Here is a 23431-nt window from a genome sequence, read left to right on the forward strand (position 1 = left end):
CCTACACTCAGGGGGTACTCCGGTGCCCCTAGGTCTTCTACACTTAGCTTTAGCCGCTGATTAATATGACGGGAACTAGTTACCGACATACGTCAGAGAGGTCAGATAGGCAGACTCATACATACAAACACAAGAAGTACAAAATTAAGACAAGGAATCAAGGTCAAAACCGATAGCAACATAAGGCATTAAGGAACGATGGTCAGGAAAAAGGGTCAGGTCAGCAACAGTTATCCAATAAGACAACAGCAACCAAGTCAGGAAGCAATGCAGTAACAGGTGTCTGAGTGATGCCAGACGCTGTCCGCCTAATGTCTGAAAATTAAGGAGCCCATACTCAGTATTTCAAAATAGCGACCAGACATTTGATTTAATTGTCTAGTAAACAAATACAATCAATAGATTGCTGTGGTTCAGGGCAAATCTTGCACCTAATTGGTCCTTTTACCTACTTGTCACATGTGAGTGATTGAAAGGGCTTCCGCTGATAACTGGCATCATAAGAGCTCTGGGTGCACAATTATGGGGGGAGGGGGTAAGATGACAGATTCAACAGCGCAGGTTGCAAAATTTAACATCTTAGCAGGGAACGCCTTGAAATGTCGAGCTCTTGCCATCTAAGTGCGGCTAGAGGCATGAATTAGCCTACTTATGCATGAGTGTACCTACTTATGCACCTTCATGCAATAAAGACATTTATTTTTGGGATCAAATTATTTAAATGAGATTGAAGAGGTGGAGAAGGCTTTCCTATTTTGTGGGGGCTGCACAGCATTCTCCACCCTGTATAAAGGCTGGAGTTTTATGGGTACTCAGGAGGTGCAAGTAATTAGGAGTCATCCTCTACTTTTAATGAGAGACACCACTTTCACCTTTCAGATGAACAGTTGTGAGAATTAAAATGGGTAGACACAGATTCATTTTCTGGGGACAGTTCCAAACATCAGGAAGATATGCGCTTTATTCACTTTCCTAAATGACCAATAAAACGTTTTAAATGTTAAATGACATGGGTATCCCATATAGTAGGTGGTATGATTGTTTTCAAATAAATTTAACTAAAAACTGCTGAGTTATCATTTAAGACTCCTGCAATAAAATATGGTACCGATCTGTGAGCATTTTATGATCATTCAAAGAAGGCTTCATAGACCAGGTCAAAAAGCAGCAGAACAATAACACAGAAGTTGAACAGTACTACAATTAATCATTAATATATCATTAATATAAGAATCCAATAGTCTTTAATGAATGCTTTCAGTCTCCACATTGCAGGTAGGGCTATAATTTAATTTCCATCTTTTCAGTTTTATTACTGGGCTGTTTTAAGAGTTCAACAGTAGCAGGTTAATCTGGTATCCACCCTCCACTGGCTCTCCTCATTCTATCCGTACCACACCAATGGCAGCTACACCGAAATTGCAGTTGGCAAGTGACTGCTTTAATATTATTGGCGGATACTGGTTCTGTCTTACAGTAGCCTCACACACTTTCCCCAACAATAGCCACAATTGTAATTGTTGTCTTATTGATCAAGTGTTCCCCACACTTCTATGAGTCTAAACTCAATTGGGCATGGCCAACTTTACCTTCTGTTTTATGTCACTGTATGTTATTTATATGTATCACATACTTGCAGACTTCCTGAAGTCGGCGTCCGGGCGCTGCCTGGGGGAGGTGGGCGTTTCTGGGGTGGGGCTATGCAAATTGTGCCATTTGGCCCCTGCGATGTAATGATGCAAACTCACCATTTTACAACGGGCAGGGCCAAATGTCGTGATTCCCTGATAATCACGGCATTTTGGACCTAATTCTTCCCACTTCACTAGGAAGTGGGCAAATGCGGGAGGCTGCCATACTCTCCCAGGAATCCGGGAGACCTACCCGGAATCCGAGAGTCTCCAGGACATTCCAGGAGAGTTGGCAAGTATGATGTATCATCATTCCCTCAGTGTTCAGCACTGCACAATATGTTGACACTTTACAAATACAGCATAATAATACCAAATGCCTACACAAGTCTCTTCTTCTTTCACAGTTGCTACTTGTCATTATTTGTGAATCTCTGATTTGCATGAGTTAAGTCTCTTTGTAACTATGGCAGCATCACACCTAAACAAAATCTGTCATATAAGTGAGATGATAAACACATGAACATTGTCAGGTAAGTGACAAATGGCACTGACCCATCACTCTAATGCAAAGTGATATTGTGGTTACTAATTTAAAAATAGACACTAAGATTGTCTTTCCTGCAAAGCAGAAAAGCTTGCTGCTTAAACAAATGTGTGACTGTCTTTACAATTAATATGATTCTTGTTCCTTCAAATAGCTACTTGTAGATTTAATTAAAACTTTCATTCACCAGGCATACTGCGGAAAACATTCATATTTAATAGATTTTTCCCCCAAAGGATAAAGCAGCTAAATATGTACTTTGTAGGGAGATAGAGGCTGCGGAAAGTCAGTAGCATCTTGATTGTGTGTATATTGAATGAAATGAATTCTATCAGTGATTTACATAGTGATTTACATAGTACACAGTGTAAATACACAACCAAAGCACCAAAAGAGAGACGCTTCCATTTTTTTGCAGCTCTGGTTTTAAATTTAACATGGTAAGGAACCATATGTTAGTGCGCCATCATAAAGATCTCTACACGCATCGAAGGGGCTGCCAACTGCTTTTTTTTTTACCTATTGTTGATATATATATATATATATATATATATATATATATATAAAATGGTTATCATCAATGCCGTCTTTAGGATAGTTGTGTCCAATTGAAATCTGACATTAGAGCAAAATATGTACATCTACAGTATTAAAACACTGTGCTTTAATTTTGGGGATATACCATGTAGCCCACACAATGCGACAAAAATTTATCACATCTGGGCACCTCTGTAGTCATTTACCATTGTAAGAGCCATACATTGTGTATAGCTCTTACAATGGTAAATGGTAAATTTGACCCATATCTATTAAAATAATTTGGCAAGATAAACCTAGACTGTACCGGGAAAAAATAAACATATAACAGGCTTACTTATGTCCCAATCCCCTCCACCCCATTAAAGGACCATTAATTTAATGTCAAACTAGGCCTGTTTAACCACCAAGTTTAATATTCAGCAACTTACCAACTTAGTGTAACCAACTGTCTTTCTGCTATCTCCACATGGATGTTCCAACACTACCTAAAGCTCAACATGACCAAAACAGAGCTTATTATCTTCCCTCCTGCCAGAGTCACCACCTGCCCTCATATCTCCCTCACTGTCAATAACACCACAATTTCCTCAGTCTCCCAAGCCCGCTGCCTTGGCATCACACTTGATTCCACACTCTGCTTTATTCTTAACTTCTAGACTCTCTCCCAGTCTTGTCGACTCCACCTTAAAAGCATTGCCAGAATATGCCCTTTTCTTACTTAACATGCTACCAAAACTCTTATCCATTCTCTCATCATCTCCTTTCTTGACTACTGCAACCTCCTGCTAACTGGCATTTCTAAAACCCATATATCCACACTTCAATCCACCCTAAATGCTGCTGCAAGACTGATCTTCCTCTCTCACCGTTCCACATCTGCTGCACCACTTTTCAAATCCCTATACTGGCTCCCAGTGTCCTCCAGAATCCAATTCAAATTACTCAGTATTACCTACAAAGCCCTCAACAACATTACCCCTGCATACATATCAAATCTCATATCAAAATACTCACCCTTCTGCCCTCTTAGATCTACCTTTGACCTGCGCCTTGTCTCGTCTCTGGTAACCACCTCTCACTCCCGCCTACAAGACTTCTCCCATGCTGCTCCCCACTTATGGAATTCCCTACCACACTCAATCAGACTTTCCCACAGCCATCAAATCTTTGAATGCTCTTTGAAAACCCATATCTTTTTTTAGAGGTGACCTTATCCTCAATAACACTATTCACAGTAATGCACCCGCACATCTGTCCCAATCTCCACTCTAAGCCACACTCGCTCCTCTTGTTTCGGCTGTGCCCTCTTCCACTTAGAATGTCCTTCATACCCTTTGTTTTCATGTCTGCATTTATTGTGTCTACCCCGTATATTCCTGTTTTATGTATGTACTGTTTTCACTACTGTACAGCGCTACGGAGCACTGTGGCGCCTTACAAATCTACTGTAGTAATAATAATAATAATAGTAACTTATAAAAAATATCAAACTATCCAATATGTGTGTACAATATTAATTTCCTAATATAATGTGTGTATTTATGTGTAACTCCCAATGCGACTGTGTTGTGCGGAAACAGCACTTATATAGAAAAACTGGATTACTGTCAGCTCAGGACTAGTTGGAAAAATAACCCAATGTGTGTTACTGCAACACAACACAGTTTCACCGTCACCATCGCGGAATCAGCCAGTTGTAGCGCTAATGTGCTTTGCCCTTTTTTACTCTATTTTAATTCCCAGTACTAACATTTAGCAAATAGTTTGATGTACTACAAGAATAAGAGTATACAGTACATATATTATATACAATAATGTTATTTTTACCAGAACTGTTTTCTGTGACAATGATTAATAGTTCTCTGTTGAACATTGATGTATTCTCATACAGCAGTTTATTAAGAATAAATGAATTTTCATTCTCGGCCTCAAGAAAATAAATTAATTCTTAATCAACTGCTGTTATTCATTGACATTATAATGTTATAACTAGTTTTAGAGAGTAACCTGCCCCTGCTAAAAGCCGTCAGAATGTTCTAGTGTGGAAATATGAATTTATAGTAGACTTTGGGGTTACCTCCTGGATAGTTTTGCCCTCCTTTGCTAAAGTTAGGACTCTCTTGTCCAAGGCACCTTAAGTGGTGGATGTGTACCTGGCTTTTATTATTCTCTAATACCCCATTCATACTGCACCAAAATCCCGGCGAGCTCAAACGACCCGGGTCTTGGTGCAGTATGAATGGTACAAGTCAAAAATCCCGGGTCTAAAAACCCGGGTCTTCAACCCGGGATTTATCGAGGGGTAATTCCCAGGTCGGACCCGGGTTGCCTGCACTATGAATGGTGCAACCCGGGTTTTTAACCCGGGTTGCACAGAAAACAAGCTGATTGGCTGTCTGACCTGTAATGCTCACAATATTCACATTAACTGCATACATAAAACCAGGAAAAAAAGACTTGAGGAAAACAACAGTATGGACTGAAACAACTACTTCTATCATCCACACTATAAGAAACAAACAAAAGAGAAAGGTCGCACATACTTTACATAGGTGACTAAAGTAAAGTACGGAGCGGTGAGCAGTACATAACGGAATTGGTGGAAACACTGAAGAAATGTCTGATTGTTTACAAATGATACAATGGAACAATAAAAATTAAAATATCTGATAAGATACACTCACACATCTTTATGGACAAAACAGCAGAAAAGCAGACTATTACAAAAAAAAAATGTTTTCAGCCAATGAAAACTGCTCTGGTGATGACTCCCACAAATTGCCAGGGCACAGACTTGTGCAGTATGAATGGGGTCAACCCGGGAAATTCCCGGGTCCGAGGTGCAGTATGAATGGTGTTTCTGAGCTGGGACGCTCCGAGCCCCGGCAAAAACCCGGCTTGAAAAACCCGGGATATTGCCGGGGCGGCAGTATGAAAGCGGTATAAGATGTCTAGACAGACCTGGTCAACCTGTAGCTCTCCAGGTGTTGTCAAACTGCAAGTCCCAGCATGCTTTGCAAGCAGATAGCCAGCCAATAAGAACTTATAGTTTTGCAACATCTGGAGAGCCACATGTTGGCCAAGCCTGCTCTAAAATATATTGTATCTTGAATTGGGTGTTTTATTGGCAAAAGAGCGCTTGATGATTTTATTGACAAAAGAGAGCTTGTTGATTTTTTTTGTGTGTGGCTTATTTCCTCGCCACCACACACACCAAGTACAAATACAACATTTAATAAACGTCTCAAAGAAAGGGGAATGTTTTAGATTTTGCACAGAATATAATGTACTTCTACCTTTGACTTGACTGTACACGGTACAGTTAATCTGTGAGTGAATATGTGATGGGTCAACTACCAAAGAATGACCCACAAAAATTAATATATATATATATATATATATATATATATATATATATACACACACACACAAGTTAACCCGTGCATGATATTCATGCATTCTAGTCAAATCAAGCTACTTAAGGTCTTAAAAAGGTTCTTGTCATGCATTTGGGCCTAGCCCAGGCCTCCTCAGGGGAAGAGCGTTACTTCCCGACGCAAGCGACCTTTTTAATGTGTGTTCATGAGGTAAAATTACCTCACGAAAATGAGTTTGACCCCTCAACTCGTAAATTTAGCCTTTACTACCCCTCCCACGGGGGGAAGGGGGGATGATGGAAGTTAACTGACTTGACTATTCTAATTTTTTTGTCAAATAATGTCAGTATACCAAATTTCAGGTCAATTGGATGAGCCAATTACCTCACGAAAATGAGTTTGAGCCCTACCAAATTTCAGCCCTTTTTGAATTTTTTTCCCCACACACACTAAGAATTTAGTAGGTCAGTGTATAACTCCACCCAGCACCTGGCGCTGCAACTTGTTTTTGTTTTTCCACACACACACACAGACAGACGCCACTAAGCATTTATATATTAGATATATATATATATATATATATATATATATATATATATATATATATATGTACTATATTCATAGCAATTCTGCAACTGTTTCAAAAATAACACAGCAAATAAGTATTGAACATTAAAGAGAGGAATGAACATTGGCAGATGCGGTCTTGAGACAGATTACTAGTAATCTACAATTCAGGGTTAGTAGAATGTAGTACAGTTTAGTCATCTTGAGACACAAGGGATTAAGGATTAAGAAGTTAAATATAAATGAAGTTACTTGGACAGGCTAATAATGCTAATACCTAGTGCTCCTACTGTCTGCTAGGCCTTCAGCAAAAGTCAAAGTTAGAGAATATTTTAGTCATATATTAGTAAATGTCAGACAAATACAGCAGGATAAATTTCATCACAAGTTTGTCTGGCAATGCATAAATTCATAGGTCAAGTAAGATTTAGAAAAAATAAAATAAAAAAGGCAGCTCCTGCAATTTAAAAAACAAGGCACTTGTTCATAGATTTGTTCACAACAAGGCTTAATGGAAATTTGGTGAATAAGAGCAGTCACATTAGAGTAAATTTAAAAACCAATGAAGCTTTATTGAAAAAGTAATAGAAGGCATAGTTCTACCAGATTCTGTCAAGCATGTTTTATACATGTAAACATTATAATTTTTCTGTATCTATTTCACAAAATATACTGCGTCTAGTATATGTAACACTGCATTAAAGTTGAGTTGTATTAAGGGCAGTACTAGTCTACAATCAGGGGCTGGCTGGGCTGCGGGGGGGAGTGGGACGTCTGTCCCCCAGCATGGTCCTATAGTAGGGATGTGCACCGGCGACTTTTGAGGTCTCGTGTTTTGTGTTTTGGATCCGGATTTTCTCGATGTTTTGGGTTCGGATTTGTTTTGCAAAACACCTGCCGAAACATTTTGGTTCGGATTTAAGGTTTTGGATTCGGATTTTTTTTGAAAAAAAACTAAAAAGTGTAAAAATCAAGTTTTTGGGCTTATTTTCACTCCTATGCTATTATTAACCTCAATAACATTCAATAACAATAATTTCCACTAATTTAAAGGCTATTCTGAACACCTAACACCTCACAATAATTTTTTTTTTTTAGTACAAAACGTTGCAACGAGGTATCTTTCTGGACTGCGTAGAGGAGTGTTCCCCACAATACAATTAAAAACCCATCAACTGGTCTGAATTAAACCCAAAAATAGTATTTGGACTGCGTAGAGGACTGGCCACTGGCCACCACAATATAATAAATAGAAAACCTTCAACAGGTCTGCATTACACCCAAAAATAGTATCTGGACTGCGTAGAGGACTGGCCACTGGCCACCACAATCTAATATATAGAAAACCTTCAACAGGTCAGAATTACACCCAAAAATAGTATCTGGACTGCATAGAGTAGTGGGCACTGGGCACCATAATAAAATATATAGAAAACCTTCAACAGGTCTGAATTACACCCAAAAGTAGTATCTGGACTGCATAGAGTAGTGGGCACTGGGCACTGCTATAAAAAATATATAAAAAACCTTCAACAGGTCTGAATTACACCCAAAAGTAGTATCTGGACTGCGTAGAGTAGTGGGCACTGGGCACCACAATAAAATATATAAAAAACCTTCAACAGGTCTGCATTACACTGCACATACGGCTGCTCCTCCATCCTCTCCATCATATACATGTTGGAGATTCAGCGTGTGAAAACCTCTTGTTTTTGATAATGTCAGTGCATTTTGAATATTTTTCAATTTGCCCCACAACACTGAATGTACTTTATCTATGATACGCATCTATCTATCTTGACTGCGTAGTGTGGTGGGCCCGGTACACAATTTGGTACCGAGGCCACAATATAATTAAAAAACCCTCCACGGGTCAGAATTCCACCAAAAAAGGGTATGGACTGCGTAGTGTGGTGTGCCCGGAACACAATTTTTTACAGCGCCAACAATATAATTAAAAAATTGGGCATCAACTGTCACCGTTGTTTAATATCTGATACACCTAAATATGGACTGCACAGTGGAGTGGCCCCAGTAGTAAATTTGGTGCCGGGGCCACAATACCTCCTCCAACTTCCAAGTGTAGTGTTTATAAAGACAGACAGCGTCGAAGTGTTATTAGTTGACTTTCTTAACCCTAAAATTGTCCCTGTTGCAAATATTCGTGCAATGGACAGTTACTTTTTCATTGAAAGACTCAAGCTTTCAAGTGTAGTGTTTATAAAATATAAACAACAATACAGTAGTTTTAGAGCACGTCAATACCTCTTGTTTTAAATTATGACAGGGCATTTTACTTTTGGTTTAATTTCTTGAATTTGTTTAAATTTGGTTTTACTTTTTGAACATGGCAAACGACTGTTGATTGGTCATATAATGCAAAAAAAAAAGTTCCAAGATGGAATTGTCCTTGGGCCCTCACACCCACCCTTATGTTGTTGAAATAGGACATGCACACTTTAACAAACCAATCATTTCAGCGACAGGGCCTACCAAACAACTTTGGCTGAAATGATTGGTTTGTTTAGGCCCCCACACCAAAAAAGCTATTCATCTCTCCCTGTACAGACTAAACAGGCTCTACTGAGGCAAGATGTCGTCCTCATCCTCAACCTCTGATTCCTCTCCCCCTACAGTGTGTACTTCCTCCTCATCACACATTATCAATTCGTCCCCGCTGGACTCCACAACCACAGGTCCCTCTGTAGTATCTGGAGGGCAGTGCTGTACTTCATTGAGGAATTGATTATTCATTTTTATAAACATCATTTTTTCAACATTATGAGGAAGCAACCTCCTTCGTCGCTCACTGACCAGGTTCCCTGCTGCACTAAAAACTCTTTCCGAGTACAAACTGGAGGGGGGACAACTCAGGTAAAATAGAGCCAGTTTGTACAGGGGCTTCCAAACTGCCTTTTTTTTCCTGCCAGTAACAATATGGACTATCTGACATGTCTATTTGGATGGTGTCAGCAAAATAATCCTCCACCATTTTTTCTGAATCAGTGAACTTTGTAATAGCAGTACCACTGGACTTATACTGCTGAATCAGTGAACTTTGTAATATAGCAGCACCACTGGACTTATACTGCTGGATTGGTTTTGCAAATTTGGTTATAATTACTTTTTTTTAAAAAAATTTTATTTAAATTTTTTTTTATAACTTTTTTTTTATTTTTTAAAAACTTGGGAATAATGGGGAAATAACTATGCCCTTAGAAGCACAGAGCACAGGACACATCACCACTGGACTGAACAGGACACAGCACAGGACCCAGCAGCACTACTGAACTCAGCAGGACAGAGCACAGGACACAGCACCACTGGACTGATACTGCAGAATGTGTGAACTTTGTAATATTGCAGTACCACTGGACTTTTACTGCTGAATGTGTGAACTTGGTAATATTGCAGTACCAATGGGCTTATACTGCAGGATTGGTTGTGCAAATTTTGTGGTAATTAAAAAAAAATTAAATTAGTTTTTGGTATTTTTTTAAATAACTTTTTTTTATTTTTTTAAACACAGGGGAATATTGGGGAAATAACTATGCCCTTAGAAGCACAGAGCACAGGACACAGGACCACTGGACTGAACAGGACACAGCACAGGACCCAGCAGCACCACTGACCTCAGAAGGACAGAGCACAGGACACAGCACCACTGGACTGAGCACAGCACAGCACTGAACTGAACAGCACGAGATATAGCAGGACAGAGGACCACCTAACACACCCTCCCTATACCCTGATCAATGCCCGAGTGAAGATGGCGGCGACTAGCGGGGAATTTATAGGATCCGAGTATCGCGAGATCCGACAACGGGATTATGAGTCAGAGCCTCAGTTTCAGATTTGAATTTGGCGCCAATACCCGGATCTGTCTCGGATCCGACTCGGATCGGCAACGTTCGGGTGGGCTCGGATTTCATAAATCCGAGTGCGCTCATCTCTATCCTATAGTGGGCTACTTTGGTACCGATCATTGGAATACCTGCATTTTTTTATCCTTTAAAATGTTCCTAATAGGCTGCTGAGCCTCCAGTCTCTGTATACAATATATACTGTATATTATCATAGAGACACATATATATCAAAGAGAAATATTTTTATGGATTTTCTGTGGGTTATCTACAACTTATCAGAGAGGAACCAATGTGTCTCTGGGACAACATACATCAAATCCCTATTGTTTTTCCAATTGTCTCATTATAGAATCTTATGTTATAAACATATTTATGTGACTACTGACCTCTTCATTATACTAATTGCCATAGGCACTCTCCCTTTTTATATGTGCTCATGAAGCACACTTATATACAGTAATAAGCAGTGGTCAAAGTGGAAAGTTCGAAGTGACAATATGGAAATTTTGAAGTGGCAGTATGGAAAATGTAATGGGAATGTAAGTGAATGGAATTTGATAGTTTTATAATCAAAGCAGTAAGAGAAGTGACAGCATGGCACACCACTGTATACACCACCACTTCAACCACTTGTGGTAAACCTAATACATACAAAGAAAGCAAGTCCATAGCATGTGGATTTAAGAGGAATTAGACGACCTCCTCCTAATTCACCCAATTGGTGGGTATGTGGCAGCCTTAATATTACACATCCACTAGTGACTGTTACAAGCCGCGGCGGTGCTCAGCCGCCGCAACCTTCTACTCACCTGCGTCCCAGCCATCTCCATGATGACCAGGACGTCATTTCCTGCTCTCGCCCCGCAATTTTATTATTATAATGCTAATGCCAGGAGGGAGAAGGGAGTAGGATAGAGTGAAGTCTTAGCTCATAGTTTTGTTTAGAACTATTATTTCATTTTAGAGTATGCCATATATTCATTAGGAGGCAACAACATTTTTATTTTCAACTTGGACTTGCTTATAAAGCAGCCTTAAATTCATTTCTCACAGTAACCACTTTCGTTTGGCAGACCACTAGGACATGGTTCAATAATTCATTAAATTGCACTGAAAGAGCATAACTCAATCTATTAAAAAATGCAGTCTAAGAAATCTAAATTACAGCACAAGCACTATTTGTATTATACAATATAGTGAACCTAATGCAAACTTTTCATTTCTTTCTGCAGCTGTGAAAAGCATATCTTCTCAATAATTACTTAAACCGAGCCGAAAACAAAAAAACCTTACTAAATGCAACTAAAAGGTGGCAAACTAATTACATTTTAGCTATTTAATGTCAGATAACGTTGTAAAAAATTTATATGCTGCTCCACTGCTAGTCACACAATGACTGATCGGTGCCATCCCCCACACCCTTTAAATTGGCTACTGTTTCATATATTTTTTTATATAAGGGTGTATTGTTTAACAAAAAGGATTGCACTACGGAGCCCCCTTCTTTTATTCTTCTTCATATAAGGCAACCTTAGTGTATACAAACAGTTGAGTGGCCGCTTTATGCCTCAGTAATGTCACTGGTTACAAGTGAATTGATCCTCATCATCAGTTATTTATATAGCGCCACTAATTCCGCAGCGCTGTACAGAGAACTCATTCACATCAGTTCCTGCCCCATTGGAGCTTACAGTCTACATTCCCTAACATACACAGACAGAGAGAGAGAGAGAGAGAGATAGACTAGGGTCAATTTTGATAGCAGCCAATTAACCTACAAGTATGTTTTTGGAGTGTGGGAGGAAACCGGAGCACCCGGAGGAAACCCACGCAAACACGGCGAGAACATACACACTCCTCACAGATAAGGCCATTGTCGGGAATAGAACTTATGACCCCAGTGCTGTGAGGCAGAAGTGCTAACCACCACGCCACCGTGCTGCCCACGACACTGCCTAATTGATCTGTTACACACTCTTGAATATTGGTTTAGATCACAAAATGGCTGCATCCACTGTATGTAGACAGCAAGTGGACTCCAAATACGTATGTAGTGCCCCAGAGTTTGACATATGTGTATGGTACCATTAAAAAGGTCTGTGCAAGGTCAGTAGGCAGAAGACCCAGGAGTTTCCCTGCTTCTGCTGCTCATTGGTTCTTGCAGCTGTCAGTCAAGGAGTGACAGACAGAGTGAGATTACAGCCAAAATCCTGTGAGATTTGTGTGTTTGTGCAAGAAACTTCTGCTGGGAGGAAAGAAGAACTGTGATGTGAGGTACTGTGTGAATTAAACTGAAACCGAAAAAACAGACAAGCAAAAGGCTAGTTTGAGATAACAGCAGCTATAGTGATAAGTTTTCCTGACAGACAACGCAGCAACAGAGATATCAGCAGCCTAATGTACTAGGGTGAATCTATAAACTATACCCTATAACAGTGGGACTTTGTACTGTTTGAGACATAACAGTAGTAAGAAACAAGAGTACAGCTCTAAGTATAAATCCTCAGACTATATTTGGGACACTTGTATTATTAATCAGAGGACCTGAGAGAGTGAGTCACAGAATGATAGAGTCTGTGCAACAACGTGGCACTACAAGTCACAGCCAGCTTTAGGATATAAAAACACCTACTAATTACATTTTTTCAGTACATCACAAGGGAAACTACCTCACTAGCAGTAAGATACCCTTGTTCCAAAACTGTAATTAAGACTGCTCATCAGTTATAGGAATTGTGTTTTGTTAACCACCATTTTGAAACAGTGAATTCAGCATCAAGGATCAGACATTTTGTTTAGTGCAGGGACTGAATGATCTGTCAGAACTTTATTTGGATTTGTAGCTTTACGAGACTCTGCATTACTAGGGAATATAGATTGTAAGCTCCAATGGGGCAGGGACTGGTGTAAGTCTCTGTACAGCACTGCGGAATTAGTGGTGTTAAATAAATAGCTGATGATGATGGTGGAGTACTATCTAAACACAAAATAGTAACTTTGTTATGGGAACCTTGTGACTATTGCGTACAGTTCAGTTCTGTGGAACTACAGATCCCAGCCAGCCCCTGAATGTTATTTGTATTATGGCCGGCAGATAAAGAGTATTAATCTGTGCAACTATTGTGCTGATAAAGGAGCAATCAACTGAATTAATGTCTGTTTCTACTTCACCTTAATTCCAAGTAAACGACTGAGATATTGTGGGGAACCTTATTTTTATCTGGCTGGATCGCTAGGCTGTTTATTGCAGTGATTGTTTATCTAATTTTTTTTAATTGTCTATGCTAAATGCATTGTCTATCCCCTGTGTATCAAATGTATTATTTCTAAGTTGCCTTTGCAACCTTAACCTCTTTGATCCAGAAATAAAATGTTAAAGGTTCTTGCTGTCGGTTATTGAATTGGGAGCGAGTAAGTTCTACCAGTACTATTGCCCCTCTGTCACCCATATTCATTCTCATACTAACCGAGTCTAGATTGCAAGGATGGCGTACAGTCCTGATTTGAGGACTCCCACCCCAGATTGGGACAGATTTGTCCTGCGGGTGGGAAATTTGGATGGTATGTCTCATTCACCTTTGCCCCGCTTGGCAGAGCAGAAGTGAACAGGTGCAGTGAGCACTAGTTTGCTCAGTAATGATGTTGTTTGGAGGGAAGGGGAGGAGACTAGCGCTAGACATGCCCCCGGGGGTCTGGCCCCCTGTACAGATGGTGGATTGCCAAATTTTGGGGTTATGTAAATAAATGCTTTAAAATTAAATGTATGCACAGGGACCAATAATGTTTTAAATAATGGAACAATAATCTACCTGGTTCTCAGAACATTTGTGTTCTAGCTGACAGTGTTCAGTAATAGCTCAAAAACAGCTGCTCTTACTGTTGCTATATTGCAGGGCTTGACTATTTTAAAACCAGCTGAAATAATAATGTCTCTATGGTCTCATTTCTCCACAGTGGCTGGCATTTTTACATTTTATCTGCTGATCTATGGCAAAATTGTTTTACCAGAGTATGCGTGACGCGTCTTGTAAAGGGCTTTTCAATAATCAGAAGAGTTTCAGTGAGAGATTGTGTGGCTCTTTTGTACAGACATACTTTATATGTATCATGAGTTCTCTCACTCCATTAAGCACTGAACATAATTTGAGATTACCACCAACTTGTAGATGGAAAGATATTGTTAAAGAAATCGAACGCTAAAATTTGAATCTTCTTATAAGAAAAGGTTATTGCACAATTCATATATATTTACATAATGATGGAAATTCACCATGTGAAGATGCAGAGTATAGATGCATATCTTGTTTTTGTACTGAAGGCAAACTTACTTGCATACAAATATTTCATTTAGAGATTTGCTTGGGACCCTATGTGAATAAAAGAAAAATGTTGTCCGGTGCTCAGAAACAAATATATAAAAATCACTATGTGTTAGCATATACATAAAGGAGAAATGTACAGCATATACATAAAGGACCCTATGTGAGCCTTAACCATACACACTAGCCAAGACACTAATCTTTATAGGTAGTAGTTGCTTAACTATATACTGCCTATATAGTTTAAGTGCAAGCTTATCTCTAAGCAGTGTTCTGAGTTGTATCCAAAAGCTCTGGCAACAACGTTTATTAACATATATACTATAATAAAATTATACAGGGTTGTGAAAGCATGAAAGTCCTTTAAGTGTGTGATCTTTGGTGTCAGGGTTAGTAATCTGGAGCAGTTCTCCTGCACTGACAATATGGATCTTAAACCTATGGGCTTGTATCTGGTGTTCATGTTGGGTTGACCGTAACAGTTGAGTCAAATCCATTGCCCATAAGAATTCTATGTCTAGTTGGCTATCTTCCAGACCAAAAGGAATCCGCAAACATTCTCATTGCACTATCTGTCAATTTATTAACATCCGACAAAAAAAGAAATCAATGAAGTCAAAGAGAACAGTATAAATATACCGTATTAATGCAGTAGAGCTGAAAAATTATCAAATATACGTCAGACAAAACAGAAAGTACCAGGATTAAGAAAAAATACGCAACATCAAAAATCTATATGAATTAGTCTTTTCTAAGCATTTTAAAAAAACTACATAACTGGGATCCATCAAGCCTTAAAGTGTGCAGTATCAAGAATATACAATCTAACATAAAAGGAGGTAGCACATTTGACACCTCATGTAAGAAAATAACAGTGGATCCTCACTCTTAAAACTTTACATCCATTAGGTCTTAATACTGACCTCAACTTCATACCGATATTATTTGCAGTTTAATCTTAATCTAGTCCTCAGCAAAAAAAAATAAAAAATTGTATGTATATATGTTTATATATGCTTCATTAACAATTGCATAAACATTTTAATATTTAGTATCAAAGTATTATATTTTCATTATATAAACAATAAGGAATTCACTGAAATTCATGTTATTTATGTTTTTCTACACAATGGGAGTGAAACATTACTTTCATCAGTTACAACATCATTTACATCATTTTATTGATATTAGTGTATGACAATATTATAATGTCTTCCTATACAATTTTATGCATTTGATTTTTTTAAATTTAAATTTAAAACACTAATTGCTTCTTTAGTTGACTAATAGAGAAACCTGAGGGCACACTCCATTAATAGGGCTACAATACTATGGCAGGTTCTCTCTAACAAAGCCGGCATCACGCTTACACAGACTGGATACTTACAACTGCATGCGCATGCGTGAACTACCAACTTTCACTTGGCAGCTGGATGTCTAACAGCGTGGACGGAGACTCGCACAGCGGCTTCCCCAAGTTTTTCTTGTGGTCTCTTTACAGTTCAACCAGGGAGGAGGGGGTCCCCCCCGTTTACACTGTCCCCAATTTGGCAGCCATCACCGATTTTACTGGTGTTTGCGCAGATATTAATTATTTTTCAGTACGACTCTCTAACAAAGCTTTTACAGCTAAGTAGGATAAAGCCCATCCCAGCATCTAGAACTTGGTGAAGACGCTGGGACACTATCCAGCCTTTAAAGGGACCGCACAGAGGAAGGAGGAAGAGCGCAGTGCACTTACTCCTCCTGGGATGTCATGTGACCTTGAAGATCACGTGATGTGGAAGTCGGCTGCCCCCCTTCTTATAGGATCAGGAGCAGCCATATGGGGGATCGCAGACGAAGACCCACTGGCCGTCTGTTGCACTTTACTGTTCTAGATGTACGAAGCTGCCAAATAGACTCAACAGCAAAAGAAACTAAAGGCACATTTACCAAATACTAAAACAAGGGTGTTCTTCCTGCTTATATAAAGAAAGATGACTCACATCTAGGAGGTGATTGAGTCATGTGACATAACAACTTGGGAATATATGTTACTGTCTAAAACTACAGGTTGACTTGTCCTCTTTCCGGCTATAATGCAGCCCACAGACAAACTTTATCATACTAACATTCATAAACAGGGCCATCTTAACAACATTATGGGCCCCCGGGCAAAGCAGTGCACCGGGGCACCTAGATATAGATATAGATATATAGATACAGATATAGATATAGATATATAGAGATAGATAGATGTACTTGCTCAGTGACCCTTGAAGGCTTTTTTTGCAGGTTTTTTTCTTTTGCAGGATTATTTATTCTCATTAAGAGCTGCGCCTATGGGGCCCCCTTGCCCTTGGGGCCCCCGGGCAGCTGCCCATCGTGCCCAATGGAAAAGATGGCCCTGCTCATAAATACTGAATCTCTGAGCAATTTGGATTTCCTCATTTAACCAAAGGAGCAGCACAAAGTTAGATAAAAAAAGAAGGTATTTTAATGTTATCAGAGCTGTAAAATGCCAGTAGACCACAGATGAAACTAACACAATAGCTATGAATTCTGAACTGCAAATTACATGTTCCCATATCACTTTCTCATTAGTGTGATTTACAATCCACCAGGGTGCTTTAATATAAGTTTCATAATGTGAAAATTAGTTACACAATGAATGTTTGATTAACATTCAACAGTCATTATAAACAAACACATAGTTTGGTATTTTTGTTTTGTCCCGAAGGGGCAATTTTCTAAATTTTGCTCTCATCTACTTATACAGACTACACTAGAAGAAGAAAGAAACACTAGAATGCACATATAATAAATAACAGGTGATTTCATTGTGAAGAAAAATAAATAAAAAAATACTAGATGGCATTTCAACTCACACTCAGTTATGTGCTCCTATACCCTTGCTGATATAATTCACCCCATCTCAGACACATGCTGAAAGTTACATCTATATGAATTAAATATTATCTCTGCTAGAGGGGAAAATCCACACATCAGTCAATCTGATCATCATCATCATCACGTCTCAGGGGCAAACGCAACATTTATAAATAATTTCAGAACAAAGCATAACACGAAAACACTTGGGCAATAATATTAGAAATTAAAAGTACAATGTATAAAAATGTAATAATGAATGTAAAATAAAACTAAAAAATGATGAGGCATAAAGTAATCTGTACATTAATGTAAATCCCACATTAAAATTAACCTCCTTTTAAATAAATTCCTCTTGACCAAACTAATATAATACAACTCTACATTACATACACAGCCAAGAAACTGCAGAGAAACACAGTTAACTTACTAAATTTGCATTTTTTTCACCAAAAAACCCTAGAGACAAAACACAGACCATACACTAGAGCAAAGAACCATACACTAGAGCCACAAAATAAGTAAGAACAATAAAAATGGCTATTTTTTTGAAGCCAAAGTTCATTAAAAAAAAATCTAGGCAGATCTCCACGTAAATGAGTCCTATGGTGCAGACAAAGTGTTATTTTAATGCAAGCACTAACTGTGACTTTCCTAGAAGTGGTTTCCTCCTTCTAAACCCCAGAACTGTTGTTAATTGAGTGTGTGTGTGTGTGTGTGTGTGTGTGTGTGTGTGTGTAAATTGCACATACTGTTCCTTTAATTTAAGTAAGACGCAACTATCCAACTGTCTCAATCATTCTTCTTTAATTTCATATCTGATGGGAATACTACTTTAAGCCAGCAGGACTCATTTCCTCATACTTGCCGACTTCCTCAAGTTGACGCCCGGGAGCTGCCTGGGGGATGTGGCCATTTCGGGGGTGAGGCTATGCAAAACACAGCATTTCAGTGTCATTTTACAGCACGGGGGGCAAATTCCGCAATTCCCTGAGAATAGCTGTATTTTGGATCTAATTCCGGGCAGATGCGGGAGGCTGCCATACTCTCTCGGGAGTGCGGGAAAACTACCCGGAATCGGGGAGACATTCCGGAAGAGTTGGCAAGTATGCATTTACTAATATTGCATTTCAGGAAAAAATTTGCACTGAACCAAAGCAACCAATGAGCAATTAGCTTTCATTGCTTAATTGAAAACTAAGTAATGAAAGCAAGTGACTGGTTGCGCAACATTAGCATTTGAAACCTGGTATATATTGTTTGTTGTTTCTGAACCACTGAATAGTTGAATTCTATTTTTGACTCAGTGAAGGGGTGCACATTATTACAGAATGTTGTTTCAGAGCTACAGTAGTGAATGGGAGCATATTGCCAGAGCTCCTGGATGGATGAATGTATAGTCAGGGCCGCCGAGAGGGGGGGGGAGCGGGTACTAATTACCCGGGCCCGGGCATGTCAGGGGGCCCGGCCCGGGCCCTTGCACTGCTGTTTTTTTTTAAAAAAACTTTTTTTTCATTCTCTTTTTTCTTTTTTTTGCGGGGGAGGGGGGGGCTCGGTCGTTGGTGGGGGGAGCAGGCTAGTTTAAAAAAAACAAAAACATACTCACCTGATCGCAGCGCCGGCATCTCTCCTCTCTGCTGCTCTGTGCTCCATTCAGACTGTCTGAATGCCGGGTGTGATGTCAACATGTCATGCCCAGCATTCAGTCAGTCTGGAGCAATGGAGCACAGAGCAGCAGAGAAGACCAAGAAAGGAGAAAAGGTAAGTGAAGGGAGGAAAACGAGGGAGGACACAGAGGGGTTAAAAAACGGGGGGGGGGGGGGGGCATCATGACAGAGGGGTTAAAAAATGAGGGGGTGCACAGAGGGGTTAAAAAATGAGGGGGGGCACAGAGGGGTTAAAAAATGGGGAGGCAGCATGACAGAGGGGTTAAAAAATGAGGGGGGGCACAGAGGGGTTAAAAAACGGGGGGGGGCAGCATGACAGAGGGGTTAAAAAACGGGGGGGAGGCAGCATGACAGAGGGGTTAAAAAACGGGGGGGGGGGGGCAGCATGACAGAGGGGTTAAAAAATGAGGGGGCACAAAGGGGTTAAAAATGGGGGGCAGCATGACAGAGGGGTTAAAAAATGAGGGGGGCACAGAGGGGTTAAAAAACGGGGCAGCATGGCACAGTGGGGTTAAAAAACAGGGGTCAGCATGGCACAATGGGGATAAAAAGGGGTGGAGGCATGGCACAGTGGGATTGAAAAAGGAGGGGGAGCAGCATAGTATAGTGTGATGAAGGGGAGCCAGATGAAGGGGGCAAAAGCAGTATGGAGGGCGCAGTGTGATCATAAGGCATGGCGACGATGAAGGGGCACATTATTGTAATATTGGAGCTGCAGGAAGGCCTAATTATTAATCGTGGATGGTATTGATTTAACGCCTGGGTTGTTTGGAATTATCTAAATGTAGCTATTTTTTTCCAAATAGGGCCCCCAGCATTCCAGGATCCAGACAAGCCGCTACTAAAGAAACATGCAGCAACAGGTGGTGAAAGTGAGAAGAACAGGTAGGAGAGAGCAGGACAGTATGTGAAATGTTGTGATTCTAGTAGGGACAATGTCAATTTTTGGTGAGTGTTGTGCCCAATGTAAGGTGGAGGCCAAGACTGAACTCTTTGTGTACACACTGCATTTTTTCTATACTACACTTTGGTGCTAGATGTCTTGAAAGTCAGGAGTGCTTGGACATATGTGACGCTCAGGCGAATTGAAAGCCTAATGATTTTGATGTGTTAGCCACGCCCCAATGGCGCATTTGCCACGCCCCCAAATGGACGACCACACCTCCGAAAAATTTCGCTCCACCGTATGGCGGTGCAATTTTTTTTTACCATACTCAACTATGAGGGGGGCCCCATGAATTTGTTGTACCGGGGCCCTGAATTCCTCTTGGCAGCCCTGTGTATAGTTGCCAACTGTCCCCAATTTTCAGGCACAATCTAAGGTTTTAAAGATTTGTATTCATATTCTCTGGACTTTATAAAAATATATAAGTTGAAAAGTAGTAATTAAAATGCAAAAAAATGTATGTTATTATCAAATCCAGTAAACAGAATATGATGGACTTTGTAGTGCTCCAAGATTTGACAAGACAGTAACACACGTCACTAATTTGTGCCCTTGGAAACAATTTACAAATGTTTGAAACTGGTGAAATCTGTTTCACAGCCAGTGAATTGGTTTTGTCCCTTGCCATGATCGAATACATTACTATATGAAGGCCTAGTATACACTTATTATTTCCAAGTAAATACTAAGTATTTCCATCAGCATAAGGTATCCAACATGTACTCCAGAAAAAAACCTTAAAATAACAAATGTAATTTTACAACTATTAACTTGAATAATTTTCACTTCAAAAATGAGCCAGTAACAATGTTCTTTTTCAGTATGTAATGGGAACAGTAACAATGGAAAACATCAGAGGGGTTAAGAGAAATGATTTCACAACATCAGTGCAGCTCTGAGTTTCTAAACTGCAATTCATCTGCTTGAAAAATGAGAGTGTACAGTAAGTGAGCAAACATTCAGCCATTATATTTATTGTGTGGAACAAATGGGTATATGCAATGCTGCTGATGGTAATTAGTTTTCTCAGCCACATAACCCAAGCATTGAAATTCTGCTTTAAAACGAGTATTAATACTGAAATCACAGGTATCTAAACTATCAGACTACACTTATGAACTTGGAAATAGAGAGACATTCCTATTAAGACATGTGACCACATACCATTATGTACCAAACTATAACATAAACCTGAGAACGCTGACCATGCCCAGATTTGTGGAAACGCCAGAAAGGTCAGTTTTAGGGCAGCAGTGGTATAGCTGTGGCAATTTGCCTTTTTTGCATATTATGTTTTTATTGCGTATATTATAAAATTCCTTATTTACATATTATAAAAAAGATAGATGATAATCAAAAGCATTGCTTTAGGCAAACCAGTGATTCTATTTTTATTAAAGGACTTTTAATGAGGGAGGTGAGGTGTTTGTTTCATTAAAATATTTTAATACCCATGTGTTATTTTTATTTGCATTTGAGCAATCGGAGTAATGGACAGGGGTGTGATCGACCCTTAGTCCATACCTGCCAACAGTTCTCATTTTTACGTGGCAGTCCAGACTTTTAGCATCCAAAAAAAGGGTGCGGTCTCAACAGAGATGGCCATACGTAGTTTGGGCACATTGGGGCATGATATGGGTGCACACTTGTAAATTGCATTCAGTTATTTATTTACTACATTTTTTTATTTTTTAGAACTATTGCACTGCTGGAATATCTATATATTCCTTTATGCTAAAACATTTTCATAATCAACATTTTTTCTTTATAAGACTGACGATGCAACAATCTGACCGTGTAAATGAATGATTTTTGTTTTGTTTTGCATGACAAGCTCACATGGATAATATTACTGACATTCAATATGCATGCATGAATAAATATGGCAGAACGCATGACACTACGTATGCACAAAAATGTACTTACAGGTAATATGTGTAGGAGTTATAGCTTCTTCTGCCATGATGAAGCAAGGATTTAGGCAGTGGTAGAAAAGATGAAATGGAAGGAAAGAAAAGCCAGATATTAATGTATGAAAAATCAGGATGAACGAGAACAGATCAGATGACATGAATGGAAGATTACAGAAGCAAATTACATCACAGACACAGCATGCGACACATCAGAGTCAATGACTGAACAAATTATTGTACGTTCTCTATGTAAAACAGATAGATCTTTATTTTCTCATCACCTTCTATAACCTAAAGGACATGGTAATATATACTGATTGAAGTGAGGACATGCTGTCATGTAATGTCTATTGTGCTAGTTAAGCCTAGTACTACATATAGAAAATGCAAGGATTGTTATAATTTACATTATATCCATCATGACATGTATCATTTAGGAAATTATATCCTTTCTGGCTCACTCTGACACTCACTCTGGCTTTTTGAGCATATTCTCCTGCCATGTTGTATAGGGAAAGATGTGATTAAATACCTCCGAAAATACCTCAGACAAATTGACTAAAAACCTCAGAACACAATTGCACCAACAGAGGCAAAAGTGTAACCCACCTCCTGGAATATAGTGTGTGGACAGTTGTCGGTTTTTCTTCTTCCCTATCTTTTACATTGCTGCTAGTGTTAGAGGCAGACACATGATCATTACATTATCCTGGTGCCTGCAGTATTATCAGAGCACTTTTTGAGTCTCTTTCCATAGCTTTCCATATTGAGCAGGAAAATTAAAAACAACCCCACAAATTGTTTGTTCGATCACATACACAAGATGTCAGAGACATTTTTAAATTATATCTGTCATGCAGGCTTACATAATCTACCAGCAGGGCCGCCATAAGGGGGGGTAGGCCAGTACTGTTGTGAGGGGCCCGGACAGACCTCTCCGCCTGTCCGGGATCCCTGGACTGTCTGGGCCCCTCAGTCTGACTGACTGACCGTACTGCCCCATCTTTCCGCGATGCTGCAGCTCCGCCTCCAAGGCACTGACAGGCTGGGAGAGCGGCACAGTGATGTCATCACTGCGCGCCGCGCTCCCAGTGAATCAGTGACCAGGAGCTGCAGCATCGCGGAGGAGAAGGTAAGTTTATTAGGTATTAATTTTATAGAAGAGTGGCGGATAGAAGAGGGGACAT

At 39.6% G+C, this 23431-nt stretch overlaps 1 protein-coding gene across 13 annotated transcripts in view; it reads right to left on the reverse strand.

Moving 5' to 3' along the window:
• The window catches only part of PTPRM (protein tyrosine phosphatase receptor type M), a 609439-nt gene that overhangs the window by 160260 nt on the left and 425748 nt on the right, over nucleotides 1–23431 (reverse strand). For 7 of the 13 annotated variants that reach the window (XM_075213318.1, XM_075213315.1, XM_075213320.1 and 4 more), the window contains one exon: nucleotides 22258–22287. The exons of the other annotated variants lie outside the window; for them this stretch is intronic. In XM_075213318.1, coding sequence (XP_075069419.1) covers nucleotides 22258–22287 — 30 coding nt within the window. The remainder of the gene's footprint in view (nucleotides 1–22257; nucleotides 22288–23431) is intronic. 13 annotated transcript variants of the gene reach the window in all.

This window comes from Mixophyes fleayi, chromosome 5 (genome assembly GCF_038048845.1).
Source record: "Mixophyes fleayi isolate aMixFle1 chromosome 5, aMixFle1.hap1, whole genome shotgun sequence".
Lineage (NCBI taxonomy): Eukaryota > Metazoa > Chordata > Amphibia > Anura > Limnodynastidae > Mixophyes > Mixophyes fleayi.